Consider the following 22179-nt stretch of genomic DNA (forward strand, 5'->3'; position numbering starts at 1 on the left):
TTTTTTTAAATCAAAAGTTAAGGGTACCACAGCGGATATTTAATTCTACCTGTTTTCATTTTCAGTCTGTTTCGCTCTAAGTCGATCATCTGCATTTATTCTTACTGTACCAACTGTGGAATGCGAGCGTAATGTGACGATGATCTCATTCTAGCGAGGCAAATCTTTGGCACTTTCATCACTGTTGAGTCCATGGGAGAACAGTTGATATTCACAGTCACAGTGAATTCTTTACGATTTACTCTATAGTACACGCTGCTTTAACACCTCGTAGATTTTTTTTTTTTTTTTACGGCCCATCCTGAGTCTGTTATGACTCCAAATATGATATGCAGATGTTGACTGTAGCGCAAACATTTGGTTTTGCTCTTCTTCTCATGTATGTTTTCTTCAGGTTCTGCTGGGAGAAGTCAATGCGGGCCTCAGCACCACCCAGGTGGTGGTTAAAGAGCTGAAGGCCAGTGCCAGTGTCCAGGACCAGATGCAGTTCCTGGAAGAGGTGCAGCCATACCGGTCAGTTCACTAAAAGGAAAAGGGTTCAACCATGTAGCCTGTGCATAGGGTCATATCCATGTGAGACCCTGCAAAGGATTTTTGTCCTATAAGAGTTTCACAGGTTTAATAAAAAAAAAAGGATCTGAAAAAACTGTTGCATTATACACTGTATGACCGGATAAGTTGGGTTTACTTAAAAAATTTGAGGAAACTGGTTGCCTTAAAAAAATTAAGTAATGAAAACTTAAGTATATTAAACTTAAATGCTTGATTTGAACGGAATTGCTATTTAAGTAGAACACACTAAATGCCAAGTTAATTTAACTTAAAACTTGTTGTAATGTCAATTGCTTTGTATACTCATTAGATTTAATATCATCAGTTCTTTGGACTGAATTTCAAGTTGATTTAAATTAAAATCATTTGCAAAATAAATGGCTTTGTTAAATTATTCAACTTAATATATTGTAGTGTGAATGGAATTAGGCAGGGAGTTAACTCAATGTAATTTGCCAGTACAGGAAGTGCTTTTATTTTGACAAGCCAGAAAGATTTACACAGATTAAGAACAATTATAGATGAACAGTAAAGCCATTGTTTGCTCTATGGCTCTCACTCATGGTGCAGCTCTACAAAAACACATAAACAAACACAAAAAGGCCAATAATTAAACATTGCCATACACACAATAAGTCAAAATTAACACTAACACCACAACTCCACTGAACCCCTGCACATAAAAATAACACATTTTCAACAACATGCCCAATACCCACAATGCAATGCAGAGATAAAAAGGTGTGGTCATGACTAAAAACTTAGTGATTTAAATCCATTCAACTTAAACTGTTTCTCACTTTCGACTATGTCTACAAATTAGTAGAATTATACTTAACGTTTTATAGTAATGTAATAAAACTGAAATCATTTAAGTACATTGTAATTAAAGCATTTTAGTAAATACAAAGTCCGGGCTTAGAGTGTGCTGTTATTTAATGCACAAAAGCCAAAACTTTTACTTTCCTTTGTCTCGGGAGGATATATCATAGAAACCTGTAAATAAATAAATTATATTACTTACTGGCACTCACTTGGTTGGAAAAATTAGAAATTGTAAAAAGTCTTTATTTCATGAGGGCCTGTAGATTAATGCTTTGAGGCTGGAGTTAAAAACACACCAGCCCCAAAGAATTAATCGACAGGCCCTCATGAAATAAAGGCTTTTTACAATTTCTAACTTTTCCAACCAAGTGAATGCCTGGATTTTTGTCATCTTTCTATTGTTCATGCCCTCTCCATAAGCAGCTTTGGTTTGTCTGGTTCCAGTAGCTCCCTGTGAAATTGTGTTTTTGTCTTTTTGGACATTATTTACTATTGTAAATTAAGTTGTGAGCGCTTGAAATTCAGAATATACAGTAATACTTCAAAATACCAGACAACAGTAGAAAAAAAATCTTTGCATGACAGCCCTAGGTTTTTCACAGAGTTCATATATTTTTTTTGCAAAGACTGTAAATATATATAATTACCTTAAAATATTCTGTTTGTTTTGCCAGAACGCTCCAACACCCTGCCCTCCTGCAGTGTCTGGCACAATGCTCAGAGGTCACTCCTTATCTGCTGGTCATGGAGTTTTGCCCTCTGGTGGGACACACCTTCATATTCACATCCTCTATCACTCACTCACTCCATGCTTCTCTGTTTATACTTGGGTGCTTCTATGAAACTGGTCCCTAAAAACAGGACATGGGGGCTACTGTTATGAAGCAAATTTGGAAGCACTTTGGGTCCATTTTAAAAATAAATACTTACTGAGATAAAAGAGAAACTACTTTTCAGATAAAACACATTTTTATATTATTTTACATTATTTTTATTCCAAAAATCCGCATGTAACACGGTAAAAAGGACATGAAAAGTACATGCTACTTTTTTTTTTAAATTTTTTTTATTTTTATAAGTCTCTTTATTGGAATTTTCATACACCCATGGTAATATTTAACATGTGCAATATTTCCAAATATTCTAGTTGAAAGGCAATAAACAGTTGTTTTTATACAGTGTATTTTGAAAACAACAATATTAATCTAACCTAAACGGCTTCTATGAATGAACTATAATAAGCTGTTATCCCTTCTCAACCACTTTTGAAAGACAAGACTGAATAAAACAAACACACACAAAAAAAAATCCCCCCAAAAAACAATCACTATTTGTTTTTAATATCTCTTTATTCTCTCACAGGTTGCAAAATAATTCATGATTTATATGCGTTCAAATGGGCAGTTTCTGCATGTAACATGAGTGGACACGATGGGTTACATACAAAACCTGGAAAGAGACTGAGATCCATGAAAAACCCATATGTCTGGATTAGAAAAACTACTAGGATCGACACATTTAACACAGTGTCTTTATTTATAGCGGTATAGAAGACCATGTACAGCCATGTTTTCATGCACCTAGGTAGCTTTTCTTGTCCCAATTTTAGTCCTATTTTTGACTCTAATATTTTATTAAGAACACTGGTCAACGACAAATTTATTGTTTAAGTTTTTTGAGCTGATTTAGGATAATTTTGGTGTGCTGAATCCAAAAATCACATTAATTTTGCTCAATCAGGTCAGCTTTCTGAACTATGCTACATATTGCTTTTTAACATTTTTACTTACATTTATGGGCATTTTCACATCATATGATACAAAATTCTTTCCTATTTCTTGCAATAAATGAGTTCTGAAGATTTTACTTTTGCCAATTTATGATTAATGATTTTTTTAATATTACAGGTGAATGAAATGGCTTCGACTAGAAGATCTTGCAAAAATAAGCCTGACGTATTCTGCTACATCTGCAGTGAATACACCATCGTACCCAACAGGAATCCTGTTAGAAAATGATTTTTTTTCTCTTAAAACTTATTTTGGGTGAGAACTATATAAAAAATCAACTGATAAAGTCACAAAAATGTAATCAATTTTGTGAGAAGATCAAATTTTTCAAAATCAAATTAGCAAAAAAACCTGACCTGATTGAGAAAAACAGATGTCATTTTTGGATTTAGCGGTGCAAAATGGTCCTAATTCAGTTGAAAAAACCTAGACAACTTGCAAAAAACATTTTTTTGTAACACAGTGAAATCATTAATTTTGGGATGGCTCAGAGCAAGAGTGTAACTTTTTGGCATTTATCTGAGGTCATCATTAGGTACATCCTGGGGGGAAATATGTCTAAATTCATCTTTTATTATTGGGTCTAAAAAGCTGGTACCGAAATGATCCCACTTTCATAGAAGCACCCACTTATTTTTGTCTTCCCTTGATGCTGTTTCTTCTATAAACTGTAAAATCAGTTCACCAACAGCTCCACATCCTCTTTCCCCATAGGGCGATCTGAAGAGCTACCTCCGCAGCTGTCAGGTGGCCGACTCCGAAACTCCCGACCCTTTGATCCTCCAGCGAATGGCGTGCGACATTGCTTCAGGGCTTCTGCATCTACACAAATACAACTTCATACACAGGTAAAATGTCAGTCACTCTGAATTCATTCACCTCCACCACTCTAAATATGAATGCCCTGCAAAGACACCATCCTTGCAAATGATGTGGACGCCCTCTGCTGGTCTCTCCCTGCAACAACATCCTGGTGCTGCCTGAGTAATTGTCACAAACTCCAGCATCAGTGATTTTGTTGCCGGGGGCGAACCCTAATCGATTTTTCTCATGTGATGATACCATAGAAACCATTCAGCCGTTGCCAGGGTATGAAGCTCGAGATTTTGGGTAGAGGTGAGATTAAACACACTGACTTAGTGAAAACTGTCTTGATGTGATCCCGAATAAAGAAATGACATTCAGTACATGCTAATATTTTATGCTTAGTTTAATTAAATTGTGGTAATATAAGATAATCACAGTGCATTGACAATTTTATTTATACCGAATACTTTTTTGAATGTTAAATAAAATGCAAAAATAGAAGCGTATATTTCGGTATAGGTACATTTAGGTACTTTTGTGGAACATGTGTATTTTTTTTTTTTTATTCAAATGTTTATTCAGAACAGTCTCATAAGATATTATACAGGACATCAATAATACAAAGTACACTGTTCTCTTTTTTTTTTTTGAGAAGAAAAAAAGGTATCAATAATGCTGAAAGGAGAAAAAAGGGTAATATAAGTAAATTAAATAAGTATGTAAAAAATGGATAATAATAATGATATTAACAAGCCTGTACACATAGCCAGCCACACTTCTAGGAAATAAGACAACAACAAAAAAAAGAAGAAAAATATTATGCATAAATATATATATATATATATATATATATATATATATATATATATATATATATATACACACACACAAAGTAGCTTTCATAATCATAATACCACAATACAAACAAAGAAAAAGAAAAAAATAATAATAATAAGAGCCTAACAGTGCACATGTACATTTAATATTTGGATATTCAAGTACAAAAGGCAACCATGAACACAAGAGTAGCACAGAAAAAGAAAAAGAATTAAACAAAATTACAAAAAAAAAACCTTGAGGGAAGAGAGTGAGTACCATCTTCTATGTTCAGTCAAAGTCAGGTTTGCTAAAGTTATATATGTAATCCGGAACACGTGTATTTTTAATAGTTTTGAATACCGTTGTCCTTCACCCTGACAGCGACCTGGCTTTGCGAAACTGCCTGTTAACCTCAGAAATGTCAGTTAAGATCGGAGACTACGGCCTTTCCCACAGCCGATACAAGGTCAGACTTCTTTTCGTTACGTAGTGGACTTTTTTTGTGTCATCATTGCACAAGCGCTCAAAGTAATGAATAATCTGGTTTGTTCTGTCTGTGCTTCGTTTTTCATTTTGTAGGAAGACTATTACATAACGCAGGATCAGATCTGGGTGCCCCTTCGCTGGATTGCCCCAGAGCTCATAGATGAGGTCCACGGAAACCTGCTGGTGGTTGACCAAACCAAAAACAGCAACATATGGTGAGATATACAAAGACAAACTATGAACTATTCGGAATGTCATGTTTTCGCGTTTGCTTTACATATGTCTTTTATTGTGTTGTGTTGTTTTCTATGTTTTAATGTCTTTGCCTGCATCTTGTTTTTTGTTTTTTTTTCAATTTCTTCTGCTGTTGTGCTCTTCTGCTTTGTCTGTCAAAGCACTTAGTAAACTCAGTTTTTAAAGTGCTATATAAAATTAAGTTATTATTATATTATTTATTTATTTTTTGATCAATGTATTTTTATTAAGCCTTTAAAACATACAAAAAGTAAGACAAACACTGAGACATATAGCAGAGGTGTAAGATGCCACAAAAAATAACCAAAATAAAAAAATTACAAAATTTAATTAAAGGGTTCCACTATGTAATTACCCAATCTATTATTATTATTATTATTATTATTATTATTATTATTATTATTATTAACTATAAGAGATAACATTACCAAAGCCCTGATCAGAATGTACTAATATTTATTTTTATATGCACAAACAAATCAGTTCTTATAAAACATTTTCAAGTCTTATATTAATTAAGATTGTACCCACTTCAAATCTTGACCTCACATGCTTTTGTTGGGAACTAAATTTTGACAAATTTTTTTTTGACAGCATATAAACCAAAATTTATCATTTTGTTGCCAAATTCAAGATGCAATACAAGATACTCAATTTACATTTGTTTATAGTTTGTGTGTTAAAAAGTCAGTGTCTATACATGAAAGTTGAGCTGAAAATAGTGTCCATCATTAAAAAAAATTGTACAAATTATGAATGTTTTCTTTTTGTAATTGTGTAATTTCATAAATGCACCAGACATTGCTTTATTGTAATGGAAATACAAAGTTAAATAGCAAACTAATCACAAAAAGGCTATGTAGATGTATTTAAATATTTTTTTCATGGTTCCAGTCAGATTTTTTTTATTTATTTTTGAGTCAAAAATGGCTCTTTAGGTTGCAAAGCTTGTCGACCCCTGACTTGGACACTTAGAATGATAAGCTTGTTTGGAACTCAGCCATATTTGTGTTGTGTGGAGTGAAACCACTTAATGATTTCTTCGCCTGTTCCAGGTCATTGGGTGTGACTGTGTGGGAGCTTTTCGAGCTGGGAAACCAGCCGTACAGACACTACTCTGACAGACAGGTGCTGACATATGCCGTGAAGGAACAGCAGCTCAAGCTTCCCAAACCGCAGCTCCAGTTCCCCCTGTCTGAGCGCTGGTGAGAGACACTTGTATGCCCACACACACTGATTCACACACAGCCTCACAGATAGAATGGTGTGTAGATATGCCTAAGATATCATTTAGACAAAAATAATGGTAATGTAGTTTTTATAAGTGCCTAAAGTAGCAATTCCCTATTTATTTTCTGCTGTTGGTGCACCATATCACTGAAGCAATAATTGTCTTTGCCAGCAAGAAACGAAGATCAATATGCTTTGTATTCTTTATGGTCCCATTGGTATTGTTGAATCACCCCATTCATCAAACAGTTTTGGAAGGCAGCCAATTTTATTCTTCTTTCTTCTCTAGATTAGAATCAGTGGAGCTGCAGTGGTTCATACACACACTCTATTACATAGATGTTACTTCCATTACTACTTGACTTACCCTAACTTAAAACTGTCCTTTAAAATACAATAATTTACATGATTTGATCCTTAAAAAGTTTTCACACCCACACAGTTAGTGAGTGTATGGGAGCCCACAACTGTAGAACATAATAAAAATATACACAAGAATGTAAACATCTGCTATGTCAGTATTTGCACTGTACTTCCATTGTGTAGTTTACATTTCAATGACTAGTGTGAAGAACAAGTGGTGTGTGCATTGAGACATGAGAAGTTATTTATTGGATCGGTCTGTGCTATCTGCATTACATTTTGGTGTCCCCATTACGCGGTAACATGTATTTTGTCCTGACAAAATACATGTTACCGTGTAATGGGGACACAAAATTGTAATGCAGATAGCACGGACAGACCCTATTACAGTCACGAAGAAAATGATTAGACCATCAAGTCATCAAAAACAATGGTTATGCATTCAAGTACTAACTCCTGTGTGTATCATGTGACTAAAACAGACAGAAAAGAAAACATAGAATGTCTAAAAGCACTGTTTTTGTCAGTACAATGCCAGAGATATTGATGTAAGAACTGAAGTGATTTTGGTCATTATCAAGAAAACATGGAAAACAAATAGATACCAGCTCTGAAATTAAACTATTATGAGCTATTTTTGCTGTTATCATTATATTTGTCCAAACAAATGTACCTTTAGTTGTACCAGGCATTAAAATGAACAAGAAATTGAAGAAAACAAGGGGTGGTTTAATATTTTTTTCTGTGACTATATATTGTCTGTGTTTCTTGTTTCCTACCCATTCTTTTCTCCTTCATATGAAACATATTAAGCCCTTTAAGTTATAACTTCTCAGTCTTTTCCCTTTTGGACCTTTCTCTCTGATGTCTTGTCCAGGTATGAGGTGATGCAGTTCTGTTGGCTGCAGCCAGAGCTGAGACCCAGTAGTGAGGAAGTCCACCTCCTGGTCACCTACTTGTGCGCTAAAGGCTCCAGTGAGGCTGAAGAAGACTTTGAACAAAGATGGAATGCTTTGAGACCCAATTTGCTTGGCAGTAGCTCCCACACAGCTACATCCGCGGCTCTAGTTCTTACCCCCACACCTTCCTCAGCAGAAGTACCGGGCGCAGACCAAACTCAGGTGATGGAGCTGGCCTCCTCTGCCTCCTCCTCCTTTCCCCTTTTGGAGCACTTTTCTGACAGTTTCCACTCTGACACAGGGGATGACCTACTGACTGTCACAGAGACTAGCCACGGTCTTAATTTTGAGTACAAGTGGGAGCAGGCCCGAGCTGAGCAGCCCTACTGCTCCTCCTCCACCAGTGGTCCACTAGGCCAGGGGAACCCACATTACCAGGACATCTACTATTCAAGCAAAGAGGGCACCTCAGGGGGCTGCAAGACGGATAGTCTGACATCAGGCAACTCTCCGTCCTACTACGAAGCTGAACATCCAGGTGTGGTTCCGGTGTTGAGCGCCCACAGCCCCTCGGTCAGCAGTGAGTACTACATTCGCATTGAGGAGCCAGTAGAGTGCAACATTAACCTGGATGACAACATGGTGGACTACAGCCCCGGACTTGAAGCCAGCAACAGTAGGCTGTCCTCTGAGACTCGGACAGGGTCATCCATGGCACATCCAAGCGCATACTGGTCAACTGCTGAGAACATCAAATCTACTGCCTATGATTCCGATTCAAGTCCCACTGTCCAACTAGTGATGGAGCCACTGCTGAGACAGGAATCCAGCACCAGCCCTGTAAAGCTACGTCATTCTCATAACTTCCTGTCATCCAGTTTGGACAGCAACGTCTACAATGAACAAACGTCAACACACAAGCCAGGCCAGTCCTGTCTGTCTGAACTGGACTCATCACCTGAAAGTCGATCAAATTTTGTCCACCCGGTCAAGCGATTGGAAACCCCACGGAGTCTGTCACAAGCCGTGAGCAGCCCCAGCCTAGGGTTCTGCGATCCTTACCTAGAAGCGAGTACAGGTCATAGCACAGTTAATGAGAGCTGCAACCATTTGATGGACCCCCTCAGAAAAACACTACCCATTGTTAACCACATTAGTATTGATGTAGGTACAGATGACGGCCTGCTGGTGGGCCAGCAGAGGGGTGGGGACATGGAGGATGACCTTTTCTCTGAGGGAGAGGCCACCAACTGGACCTCAAATCATTCAGCAAATAATAATAGTCTGAGTTTTGACAGTAGGCAGGCAGGCAGTGGGCATGACGGCTATCTGGACCTTCAGTATACTTCTCACTCTAATACAACTGAATTGTGGTCTTTAACCAAGGCCACCACCAGAACCTTCATTAGCTCCAGGTCTATGGGCACTTTGGATGCAGAGGGACCAGATGCTGGTTGTAACACTGGTAGTAAACCCATTGAATTGGGTTCATACATTCACTTATGTCACAAAGAGATGGAGGAAGCTGGCACTCCAGTGGCAAAGAACTTAAGTGTAGGTGGCACTGATTCACATATTGCTGTTAATGCCAGAGGTACAGAGGGGGGGGTAATGGAGGGAAAGTATGAAAAGCAGTCGATGCTCAATGGGGAAAGACTGTATTCTGAACCTAAAATGATACCTGAACCAATCTATATTAAGTCCCCATCTTCTTTCAAAGAACCTCAGACTGGTCAAACAGGAGCCTTTTCAGACAAGCAGAGAAGTAACATCTGGGATGTGGTCTCAACAGGGATCTCCATGGGTTTGGGAGACCACAAGCTAACTTATCCAGAGACATCAGACAGTAGCAGGGAGTTCGACAGTGGAGTGGGGGTAAGAGATTCCAGCGTTAGCCTTGTTGAACTTGGCGACTACAGCGAGGAGGAAGAGGACGACATCACAGATATTACATCTGGGATTTTTGCAGACTTTAACCTGGACTATGCTGAGGTAGAGGAAGAAGATATAAGCCCAGTAAAGAATCCAAAGGGGACTCCTGACTCTGTAGACACCCTTAACATGTCCTCATTAATGGAAAGCCCCTGTGATCAGGCCTTCAGTCCCGATCCTTTCAATACTCCTGTTCTGCCCAAATCCCTGGACAGTGGTTATGACACAGAGAATAACGAATCTCCAGAATTCCTCTTCAAAGAACTGGGAGATCCTCTGGTTGGTGAGCGAAGCCCTAGGCTGGGTGGAGAACCTGAACTAGTTTTGCAAGTTGGTTTGGGGCAAGGGATTTGTACATCTACAAACACCTCAGAGCTGCAGTTAAAAGGCCTGACTGATAAGAACCCGTACAGGGACTCGGCCTATTTTTCTGACTATGATGCTGAAAATGAAAGAAGCCCTCATGAAGAAGGCAGTAGATTCTTTGCAGGTCCAAATAACCATGACTTAAGTGCTGGAAAATTGAGTCTCACCAGAGACAATGATCCTCTCAAAAGGGAATTCAATCCTAAGGAAAATTTAACAAGTCTGAGACACATCAAAAGTTGTATTTTGGTGAACCTCTCAGCGGCTGACCCTAGTTCACCCCATCCCCTCTCCACTCCTGGGCTCTCCATGCTCTCCCCATTCCCTCCTGAAATGGGTGGCTGCTTGACCAAAGAGTCCGCCCCTGCAGATGAGGATCTTGGGCTGGAGACTGAACATCCAGGAGAAGAGCCTTCGTCAGAACTTAGCTCCTCAATTGCATCTGAATCCTCCACGGTCCAGGAGGCCTCAGCCAGCCTCGGGGAGGGGAACAGGAGAGCAGAAAACTGTTCCCCGATTCAGTGTCTGACGTCTGACTGCACCATTAATGACTGCAGAGACGAGCCCCCCAAAGAAAATGAAAACACCGATGGATCCACGGAAGAAGAAGAACTTCCTGAATTTAATCATATCAAGGAGGAGACGGAGGACGGAAGGGAGGGAGTGAGAATAAACGAGGAGGATTTTGAGGACATTGATGCAGAAGAATGTGACTCACAGGACAGCTTATGCGAAGAATCGAATGGCCCCGCTGACCTCTCCTCATCTTCATCATTATTAGAGCTGTGTGGAGAAGATGTAAGAGCTCCACTTGAGGAGGCAGAGGATGAGGATGACTCCGATGACAGCGAGTCTGATGAGGAGCTGAGGACGTACAACATCCAGGATGAGGACAGCGAAGACAGCGAGGAGGATTTCAGCGCCGTGCCGGTGGTGGTGAGCGACTGCAGCCGGGCCAGACACCTGCGCAGCCTCCTGAAGATGCCCACCCTGCTGACCCAGTCCTTCTGCGATGAGATGGAGAGGAAGAAAAAAGCCGTGTCTTTTTTCGACGACGTCACAGTGTTCCTCTTTGACCAGGTACGATGTGTAATGTGACTAGTATTTATTATTGCGGACATATTTGCGAATTTAATAAGCGAGAATGATGTTTGTTTTTTACTTCCAGGAGAGCCCCACAGGAGAACTGGCTGATTACACCTTCTCCACAGGAGCTGAGTGCAGTGTACAGGAGTCTTCAGAAGAAAAAACATCTGATCACCAGCCACAACCTGACAATGACACTGACGCTCAGTCCTGTCTCGAAGATTGTGTTTCTGAAAACGAGGAGAACAACTCGGAAAAGGGTGAGTTTGTCAAGGACATGGAACTACACAAAGTCGTCCTGCTTCATTCATTTTTTTTAGGTTTAGTCATCATCCATAAAACAGAAAATACAACCAACCAGGCTGATTTTAAGTCAACCAGCTGTAAATTATTAGGTCTAGATAGGACCGTGCCATGTTAATAAAGGCATTTTAATGTTTATAGAGAGTGCCTTGGATTTTCCTTCCAGTAACTTTATGAATCCCTTTTTCCAAAGAGCGCCTCGAACAAACTCTTTTTTAGCCTGAGAAGCGTTCCTTCCCATGAATTTTTTGAACAGCTGTAAATTATGTAGAGACTGAATAGGCTTTGGCAGAAGCTAAATGCTTATATACGCATACATTCAAATTAAAATCAGTTTTAGGCACCAATCGAAACATCAAAAATCATTCCTGATTATCCCTAGAAAATATCTTTCCAAACTAATGTTTTGAAAACCATAAATGAATTACGCAGCATTAAATTTGTCATTCCATAATTTTTTTTTCCTCCAAAGTTTTTTTTTAATTGAATTTTTATATTATAACAATCATAACTGTACATAAAATATAACAACATAGTCATGTACCGTCACTCTAACAGAATCCCAACCTTGATGCACCTCATACTTAAAATAAATGTACACATCCAAAATGAATACATAAAATGAAATTAATTAAAATAAAATTAAAAATATGTATATATCTTAATAATACCACAGACATACCACCATTCAGTCATTTTGATCAGCTGGTTAACCCTGTAAAGCCTGAACCATTAAGTAATTAACAGAAAATTCCAGTTCTTTGAAACCGGAGCCTTTATTGGTCCTTCTGAACAACCCCCCAATTTTTTTTTCAAATATAATAATAATAATAATAATAATAATAATGATAATAATAATAATAATAATAATAATAATAATAATAATAAATACATCAGTTTTATATAGTGCTTTTCTAAGTACTCATAGACGCTTCTCTTCTCTTTAGTTACAATGAGAATTTGTGTCTTTAACATATCCTCTTGAGACCCAGCAAAGCATTTTTGTCCTCTATAGGGGACAAAAGTCATAAAAAAAACACTGTCCACTGCAAAGGACCTTCCATAAAAAAAAAAAAAAATCTATCTGAAAAAAGCTGTTGCATTATGCCTTTTCAAATCAAGACAATTATTTAATGAAAAAAGCCCAAACTTTTACTTTCCTGGGTCTCAGGAGGATATGATCAGACAGGCTGCCACTTTGGATAGAATTTGGCTGCATTGCGTCTTGTGGTATATCTTATTTTCTCTAATGTCAAATACTTCATAAGGTCTTTAATCCAAAGGTTGAATGTCAGTGGATGTCATTCCATAATTAAACCCCAATAACAGACACACATTTTCTTTTTATACATTTAATGGCTTTTTGTACAGTAAACACACAAACATCCCTGATTGATTGGTTTATTTCGAGCTTGTGCACTCTATGTACAGTGTTGTTTCAATTTCACAACATCCACATATTACACGGGTCAACAACAAATTTATTGTTTAAGTCTTTTGAGCTGATTTAGGATAATTTTGGTGTGCTGAATCCAAAAATCACATTAATTTTGCTCAATCAGGTCAACTTTCTGAATTATGCTACATATTGGCTTTTTAACATTTTTGCTTACATTTATGGGCATTTTCACATCATATAATACAAAATTCTTTCATATTTCTTGCAATAAACGAGTTCTGAAGATTTTACTTTTGCCAATTTATGATTGATTTTTTTTTAATATTACAGGTGAATGAAATGGCTTTGACTAAAAGATCTTGCAAAAATAAGCCTGATGTATTCTGCTACATCTGCGGTGAATACACCATTGTACCTAACAGGAATCCTGTTAGAAAATGATTTTTTTTCTCTTAAAACTTATTTTGGGTGAGAACTATATAAAAAATCAACTGATAAAGTCACAAAAATGTAATCAATTTTGTGAGAAGATCAAATTTTTCAAAATCAAATTAGCAAAAAAACCTGACCTGATTGAGAAAAACAGATGTCATTTTTGGATTTAGCGGTGCAAAATGGTCCTAATTCAGTTGAAAAAACCTAGACAACTTGCAAAAAACATTTTTTTGTAACCCAGTGTTATATACACATCACCACATGCACACAAATATACATAAATATACATAATTCACTACTAATATACATCCCCAGCAGCCTGAAAGGGAGTGAGAAGAAGTCAGACTTTACTCCCACATCCAGTTTCACTTTTGTATGGATTCAGTTATATCAGAGAAATTAGTTGTAAACATGCATTTGTAAATATTGTCAATGACTAAGTAAAAATAATATATCTGAAATCATACCTGCTTTCCTGTATTGAAAAGAACTTTGTTTGGCTCTGAACATTTATTTGCACAGTTTTGTAATAAAACATATCATTGAATTTCATAACGTGGGAATTGAGAACCAGTGAACATCACTATAATTTTTGTGTGAATTCAGGTGGAGGCTGTGACTGTGAAGATGACGCCACATTTGAGGCCCGTCCCTGCTCACCTGACACCAACCCCAACCCCAACCCCAACCCTGAGCCCCAGTCCTCATCCACATCCACCTCCAAGAGTCTGGAGGCCCCTAAACCTGCAGCTGTAGCACTTAATCGTTTTATCGTGTCCCGGTTCTCTATCACACATGTCTCTGACACCAGTGTGGGCTCAGCAACAGGTTAGTATCAGTTTCTCATGTCAAACCAATGTTTAATGTTTTTATTTTTTATTTATTTTTATCCATTTTATTTATTTAATAGAGACAGTGCATATTAATGAACATCTACAACAACTGCAGCTGTAAATATGCCAGATTGTAGCAGCAGTGCTAATTTCCATCTGTAGTCCCTAGGCAGGTGACAAGAAAGACAGTTGACAAAAAGGCAAAACATCGTAAAAGACATCATAAAAAGACAATAGACAGAAATGCAAAACATTTAGTTTTTAGTAATGTCTGTTTTTTTTAATGATATACAGGTAGAGTTATAAATATGCTTTTTTTTTTTTTTTTTTTACTGTTTTTTTAATGTTTTAGTTTTAAATAATGTCTGTTTTTTTTTAATTATAACATCAGCCTGCCCAGGGACTACAGGTGGAAAATAGCACTAGTGCTAGAACCTGGCACACTACATCTCTCCTTTTTAAGGTTAATATATATTGTGCATTGTCCCTGTCTAAATAAATAAATAAACTGGAAAAAAAAAAGAAAAATGAACCAAATGCAGAATATTAATAACTATATCTATTTGCATTAACATCACCTAAAATTACCTGCTTAAGTGTTTTACAAGGTAGCTTTTAAAAGTTGAAAGTAATGCATTTGTACCTTGCATTCATGTTTGTCTTTTAATTTTGTTTCATTAGTTTCCTATTGTAGCTATCTGAAACCAACAAAAACAGATAACTAAAAACAGGATTTATAGCAAGATTGTGATATACAAGGATACACAATGTGGAAAGAGAATACATATGATAAGCATAAGAACTAAATTAGAATTGGTTGAATACTTTCAGTGTTTGTACACATTTTTCAAGGTCAAATTCAAGCACTTTTCAAGGTCATTTTCAAATTTTTCCAGCATAGCCCCTTATCGATGGAGTAAAATACATGTTTACAGGAAGACATATACTCATGATTATTATTTTCACTTTTTATTACAGTAATGTACATTGTATTATGCTATAAACATCTAAAATTATGTTTCAGAGTAGCAAAAAGTTTAGAAATTAAAGGAGAGCACAAAAGTTTTATCCCAAAAAAAGGGAATCCACTTGGCGTTCTTCAGACGCACTTGCACCAAGACAAAGATTAAGATAAAAATGTACCTGGGTAATGATCTTTTTTGACAAAGTTTTATTTTTCTAAATGTATCACCTCTCTGTGAGTCGCTTTGGCTTAGCATGTAACCTGGCGGAGGTAATATTAAAAATAAATAAATAAATCACATCACAGAGTTGGAATTCAAGCACTTAAACTGAAATTCAAGCACTTTTCAGACCTTGAAAACACATTGAAATTCAAACATTTTCAAGGATTTCCAGCACCCATATGAACCCTGCTTTCTGTTACTTGTTAACTTTAGGTTTAAGACCATTTACTACCTTTGAATTTACATTATTAACGATTCTGATGACATCAAATCATTTTAAGCGAAGTCTGAAAAATGCAAATGCTAATTTTCGGTTCTATTTTTTTTGCAAAGTTAGTCTCAATATTAATCTACTCTTCATGAACTAAATCCAACAGAAAACAGTGAAGATGGTCCAAAAGACTGAGTGATCCACGACCCTGACCGGAGAAGAGTGAGTCCAGGTCCTTCTCAACACAGAAAAGCAGCATTATTATATCTAAATGTTTTACAGAGTTTTATTTTTATTGACATCTGGGGCGTCTGACCCCGGTGACCCTTTATGAGACAGTGCCTCATATTGTAGTGAAACCCCCTTGATGATTTGCACATTTAGTTCTTTTTTTTTAATTTCAGAAAGCAAGCGATTGCTGCAGGTTTGGCAAGTTGATTAAGACAACTGCAACACGGATAAGAAATCAGAGCCTATTGTTTGCCGGATGCGTTGTAGTTTTAGTAATCAACCGTGACACATTTGTTCAATACAAAATCAGTTGAGTTTAATTTGTGAATTAAAAAAAAAAAAAAAAAAAAAAAAAAAAAAAAAAAAAAAAAAAAAAACAAGAGAAAAATAATCGACAGACTTCATAGCTGCTCCTCTCATTGGCTGCCTTTGCTCATCAGCTTTTCATTTCATCTGGCATTTTTAAAGACTGTCTGAGCTCTCGGAGCCAGAGAACAGCGCTTGATAATGATGTAAAAGTAATTAGTGTTAGAAAATAGAGACGGTGAAAACTTACGAAGTTGAGTGAAGTCTGAAAAGGCCAAATGATGCGGACAGCGGGACTCATATGGGGTTCAGTGTTACGATACAGAAACGCAATGTGTCACCACCTTAAACATTACCTCCTCACTCTGGAAAATGATTTACTGTGTGTGTGCTGTTACTGTGACACATTGTATAGCCAAACTGGATCTTTATTTGTGGATGTTTTGGCCCCGTTGCTCAACATCTCCCCATCCTGGAATGAAATATCAGAACACACGGGGGAAAAAAAATCAAAATCTTACCAAATGTATTTTTCCTCATTTCTAGTCAAAATATCTCATCACACTTAAAATAAGACATAATCACCTAAAGCAGGGGTGTCAAACTCATTTTAGTTCAGGGGCCACATTCAGCTAAATTTGATCTGCAGTGGGCCAAACCAGTAAAATAATAACATAATAATATAGAAATAATGCCAACTCCAAACTTTCCTCTGTTTAAGAGCAAAAAAAGTAAATTTACATAATGAAAAGGTTTACATCTACAAGCTATCCTTTCAGACAATTTGAATAACATGAACAACCTGGAAAAAAAAATAAGTGTAATTTTAACAATATTATACCTCAGTTTATCATTTACACATGTACATTAATTATAACTTACAGATCACAGTGGATCTACAAATACACAAAACATTTAGTAACAGACAGAATATTGTTAACATTGTTATTCTCTTAAAATGTTTCAGGTTGTTCATATTTGTTCAGATTATTCACATTTTTTGCAAAATTATACGTTGTTTTAGTGTGAATACATGAAAATATTTACATTTACTAAGAGAAAAATTTGCAGTTGTCATTATTTATATGTTATTATGGTAGTATTTTACCAGTTTGACCCACTTGAGATTGAATTGGTCTGATTGTGGAATGTGAACTTAAAGGATTGTTTATATCTTCAGTGTAATTTTTGCATTTCACAAATTCATCCCAAGGGCCGGACTGGACGCTTTAGCGGGCCGGATTTGGCCCCCGGGCCACGTGTTTGACACCTGTGACCTAAAGAGTAACTTTTCAGTGAGATATAAGAACTTATTTTTTGACAATAGATCTGGAAAATCGTAGAAGATAATTTTCACTTGTTCCATTGGCAGATTTTTTGCTTAATTCAATATTTTTTTTTGCTTAATTCAGGATTTTTTTCCTTAATTCAAGCAAAAAAATTCTGCCAATGGAACAAGTGAAAGTTATCTTAAGATTTTTAAGATTTATTTACTAAAAATAAGTCCTTATATCTCACTGAAAAGTTACTCTTAAGGTCAGGAGTGTCAAACTCATGTTAGTTCAAGGGCCACTTTCAGCCTAATATGTTATAAAGTGGGCCGGACCAGTAAAATAATATAAATAATAGGAATCAGAACTTTTGAGTGAAAAAATCGAATTCTGTAATGAAAATGTTTACATCTACGAATTGTACTTGAACATAACATAAACAAATATGAACCACCTGAAAATTCTTTAGTAAAATAAGTGCAATGTTAACAATATTAGGCCTTAGTTTATCATTTATACACGTGAATCACAACTTAGAGATCACAATGGATCTACAAATACACAAAACATTAAATAACAGGAAGAATATTATTAAAGCTCCACATACTTCTCTTAAGACATTTCAGATATTCACATTTTTTGTAAAAGGCTAGTCTATAAATGTCAACATTTTTGTGTAATTTTACTTTTTTTTTTTTTTTTTTACACTAAAACAAAGAGACAAATTTATAGTTTTCATTATGTATAGGTTATTATGATAGTATTTTACTGTTCTGATCCACTTTACACTGAAATAACCTACAATGATTTTAACATCCTTGCTTGTTAATTTCTTTAGTGTAATTTTTACATTTCACAAATTCATCCCAGGGGTCGAATTAAACCCTTTGGCGGGCCGGATTTGGCCCCCGGGCCTCATGTTTGACACCTGTGCTTTAGGTGATTATGTCTTATTTTAAGTGCAATGAGATATTTGGACTAGAAATGAGGAAAAATACACTTGGTAAGATTTAGATTTTTTTTCCCAGTGCATGTGAGATTCCCTGTCTGTGTCCACGGTGCCAGCTACAGAATCACTTTATTTAACTGTCAGAATTACATTTCATCAACACTAGGATGACACCAAAGGAGAGGAGACGGTGGCAGCTCGGAATTGAATTTCAACACAACGTGGTGGTGTCACATCAACTTGCCAGTCATAAATGCTGAATGTCGGTTATCATCTTTACTTTTTTTTATGTCTATTTACTGTCTTTACTCTCATAAATAATGTATTCTATTACAATTGTGCTGAATGCCCGAGTCTGAGGTGTACAAAAAAAGACATTCAAATGGTGACATATCTCACAGTAATGTATGAATGTTATATCAACATGTAGCAGGTAGCTTGACTTGAAATACTACTGCTGTATCGACAGCTCCCTCCCCCTCTCTGTCCTTCTGTAGCTCAAAGTGCTAATTCTGTTTCCTCTCACCTTGCCTTTTCAGTTCTGCAAGAAGAGAAACAATTGCTAGTATTTTTGTATAAGTGGAGGAAAAAAAAAAAAAAAAACAAACAGTCCAGGTTAATGGTCTCTCAAATTTGCCAAAGAGATATTACAAAGCCCATTGGCTAAAGTGGCAGACACCTCTGGAGAGGTGAGGAGGGTTGTTCTATGCACCGTAGTAACATCATTGCTGTTTCCATTTCTCCCTCACTCATGGCTGTTGTACTATCCCAAACAAAGAAATCAAATACTTTCCCTTCTTGTGTCTATGATGTTATGTACTTTTTTTTTTTTTTTTCTTTTTTACTGATTTTGTATTTGACATACACATATAGACACTACGGCTGCACAATTAATTGATTTTAAATCAAAATTGGATTTTTTCAATAAGGTCGATTTTTAAAAACGGGAAAATCGTCAAATCGATTTCAGCTTACTTGCTAAATTTTTCATTCACAAATGTACGTTCTGGAACACAAAACCAAATATTATTTTTAAAAGATGTTGAACTTTATTAAAGCTTTTAGATAAATCTGGAAACAAAAAGGCTATAATCAGAATTTGCTCTGATGACATTTTATTGTAGTGTATTCCCCCTGGCAAACTTATGTTATTTTCTTGTTGTATACATTGTTTGTATACTTTACTTCATTCAATAAAGATATAATGAAGGAAAAAAAAAACTTCTGTGGGTTCATCACGATACCATCACAGATTTGAGGTCGGAGCAGTGGCTTGCATTGCGGGCTGCTCACAAAAATGACATGCTGACTTCTGTTGTCTTTTGTCGTTTTACCCGAAAATCGAAATTGAAAATCGAGTTTTTAGGGGAAAAAAAAAAAAAAAAAAAAAAATCGGGATTTTATTTTTTGCCAAAATCGTGCAGCCCTAATAGACATATCCAACAAATACTAAGGCAGTGATTTTCAACCTTGGGGTCGGGACCCCATAGTGTGGTCGCCTGAAATTTCTAGTAATTGATGAAAATTTTTAAAAAATTACTTTTTTTTCCCCGAGTGTTTCATGATTTTATTCAAAGCTTTTCTTCACTGGATTCTTTTCTTTACTCGTTCTAAATGTTTTTACAGGTTTACATCATATTTCTTTGTATTTATTTATTTTTTTCCCCAAGTGTTTTCATGATTTTATTCAAAGCTTTTCTTCACTGGATTCTTTCTTTACTCGTTCCGAATATTTTTACAGTTTTACATCATATTTCTTTGTATTTTCCTCAAGGTTTCGCTTTATTTCATGAAACGTTTCTATTTCTGAAATAGGTCAGAGTTTGAACGTTTTACAGTATTTTTTTTTTTTACCATGCCATCAGGAATTATACCCAGAAGTAAAGTGCTGGTTCAAAGAAAAATTAATACTCATGATCTGTTCATCTCCTTTTGGACCTTTTCTCCAGAAATCTTGTACATTTGGACAGTCCCAAAATATATGACTGATTCCCCCCGTGCTCCACACTCCCTCCAGCATAATTCAGATGTGTTATTGTATTTCGACATAATGGTGGGGGGTGTTAAAATACCTCATGTACTTCTAAGTCGCAGCAAACTTAACAATGAAATGAAAATGACGCGTAAGAAAGGTGAAGTTTGTGCCCATTTCAATTTATTTTGGACAAGATAATTTATATATGCGCTTTCTGTACAGTACAGATATAATAACAAACGGTGACAAAAAGTGAGAAATGGACAAAATTAAAGCTATATAAAAAGTAAAAAACAAACAAAGCGCGATTGGAACTGCTGCCTGAATGAGCTAGTATCGATAAAAGCATGATCATATCACTCAGTGTAGCTAACTCTCATCCATGGGATCTTAAGGATGTAACTAATGACTGATTGGAGTCTAATTTCACACGTTCATTAACATTCTCACTTACCCATATCGCACATACAGTAGATTCACTACTGACGACAAATGTGACTGCTGTAAGCTCCTTTCCCAGATGAGTATTTAATACTGAGATAAGATCAAAAGATGTATAATACTGTATCTTATCTGAAAAGCTACCACTCCCTCAAAAACTAAATATCAAAAAATAACCCATTATGTCATTTTCCCTCTTGGCTAGCTTGGCATCTTAGATATTATTGAAATTTAAAGACAAAAAAAAAAAAGAAAGAACAAAAGCATTTCAAAATATCCTGTAAACATTTTGCTGAAAATTGCCATTGCACTGTACGTTTGCAGAAGCAAAAAAAAAAAGAAAGAAAAAAAACAAATCCTTGACATTGCAAACAAACGTACATTGGAGGAAAATAAGCCCACTAATATTTAAGCATAAAAAAGACTGTAACGCACATGCCCTCAAAACACTTCACACAGATTTGGTTTGACATTGCATGAAGCCTGTTATTAAAAAATAAGTCAAAGGGCACAGTTCCCACATTGAAAATCTGGTTTACTGTATCCAACTAGTAAATCTACAGTGCTATATTACTTAACAAAGTAGTTTTTAACCATTTACTCACCACTGACCCTGTAGCAGAATCCAATCTAAACCATCTCGAGTGCATATTAATGCACTGAAAAACAGTAATTGACCATTGTTTTCTCTCTCGAACTACTGATACTGAAGAGTGCGCCTTCCTTTTCTTAATGTAAAGAATCCTCAGATGACATTTACAGTTTCTAGAGTGTTAAAAAATAAAATAAATCCCACTGAAGATGTGCAGTTTATAATAGATGTGACGGCATCACTAATAAACTCTATTAGCCATACCTTATCCACATATGGTGTGATCTATATAAAATCTATTATCACACTTGCTTTGAATGATAAAAACATTGTGTTACCTGCAAACATTGCAAAGGGTTTAGATAATCAAGGAATCTGAGTGTTTTCATGGAAAGAAACAATTAGTGTTCCTTAGGGTGATGTTTTTCTTTCCATTACACTCTGGGCCCTCTTCTATATCATGCAATTTATGCATGTCAGTATTGGACATTTTCTCCCCTTCCCGTAAAAAAGGGCCCATGAGTGGACAAAAGAGACAGCAGCCTGCTAGTAGAAGATGGGTGCAGATCGGTCATCAATGAAGGTGGGCCGGAGGTACCCTCCAGGGAACGGTCACTGTGGGGGAGGAGGGGTGGG

The 22179-nt window shown here is 36.3% G+C and overlaps 2 protein-coding genes across 5 annotated transcripts in view; one reads left to right on the forward strand and one right to left on the reverse strand.

The window, feature by feature from the left end:
- The window catches only part of aatka (apoptosis-associated tyrosine kinase a), a 62973-nt gene extending 46111 nt beyond the window's left edge, over positions 1 to 16862 (forward strand). For 3 of the 4 annotated variants that reach the window (XM_030141138.1, XM_030141139.1, XM_030141140.1), the window contains 10 exons: positions 395 to 513; positions 2052 to 2139; positions 3882 to 4015; positions 5175 to 5259; positions 5373 to 5494; positions 6590 to 6739; positions 8005 to 11404; positions 11493 to 11670; positions 14154 to 14375; positions 15945 to 16862. In XM_030141138.1, the coding sequence (XP_029996998.1) occupies positions 395 to 513; positions 2052 to 2139; positions 3882 to 4015; positions 5175 to 5259; positions 5373 to 5494; positions 6590 to 6739; positions 8005 to 11404; positions 11493 to 11670; positions 14154 to 14375; positions 15945 to 15973 (4527 nt within the window). In that variant the 3' untranslated portion in view covers positions 15974 to 16862. Of the gene's footprint in view, positions 1 to 394; positions 514 to 2051; positions 2140 to 3881; positions 4016 to 4235; positions 4284 to 5174; positions 5260 to 5372; positions 5495 to 6589; positions 6740 to 8004; positions 11405 to 11492; positions 11671 to 14153; positions 14376 to 15944 lie in introns of those variants that run through there. The other variant, XM_030141141.1, reaches the window with a different exon arrangement.
- A 3806-nt stretch (positions 16863 to 20668) lies between these two features.
- Positions 20669 to 22179, reverse strand: part of baiap2a (BAR/IMD domain containing adaptor protein 2a) — a 197556-nt gene continuing 196045 nt past the window's right edge. Inside the window, exon 15 of the mRNA XM_030141211.1 lies at positions 20669 to 22158. Within this exon, the coding sequence (XP_029997071.1) occupies positions 22118 to 22158 (41 nt within the window). The 3' untranslated portion in view covers positions 20669 to 22117. The remainder of the gene's footprint in view (positions 22159 to 22179) is intronic.

This window comes from Sphaeramia orbicularis, chromosome 8 (genome assembly GCF_902148855.1).
Source record: "Sphaeramia orbicularis chromosome 8, fSphaOr1.1, whole genome shotgun sequence".
NCBI lineage: Eukaryota > Metazoa > Chordata > Actinopteri > Kurtiformes > Apogonidae > Sphaeramia > Sphaeramia orbicularis.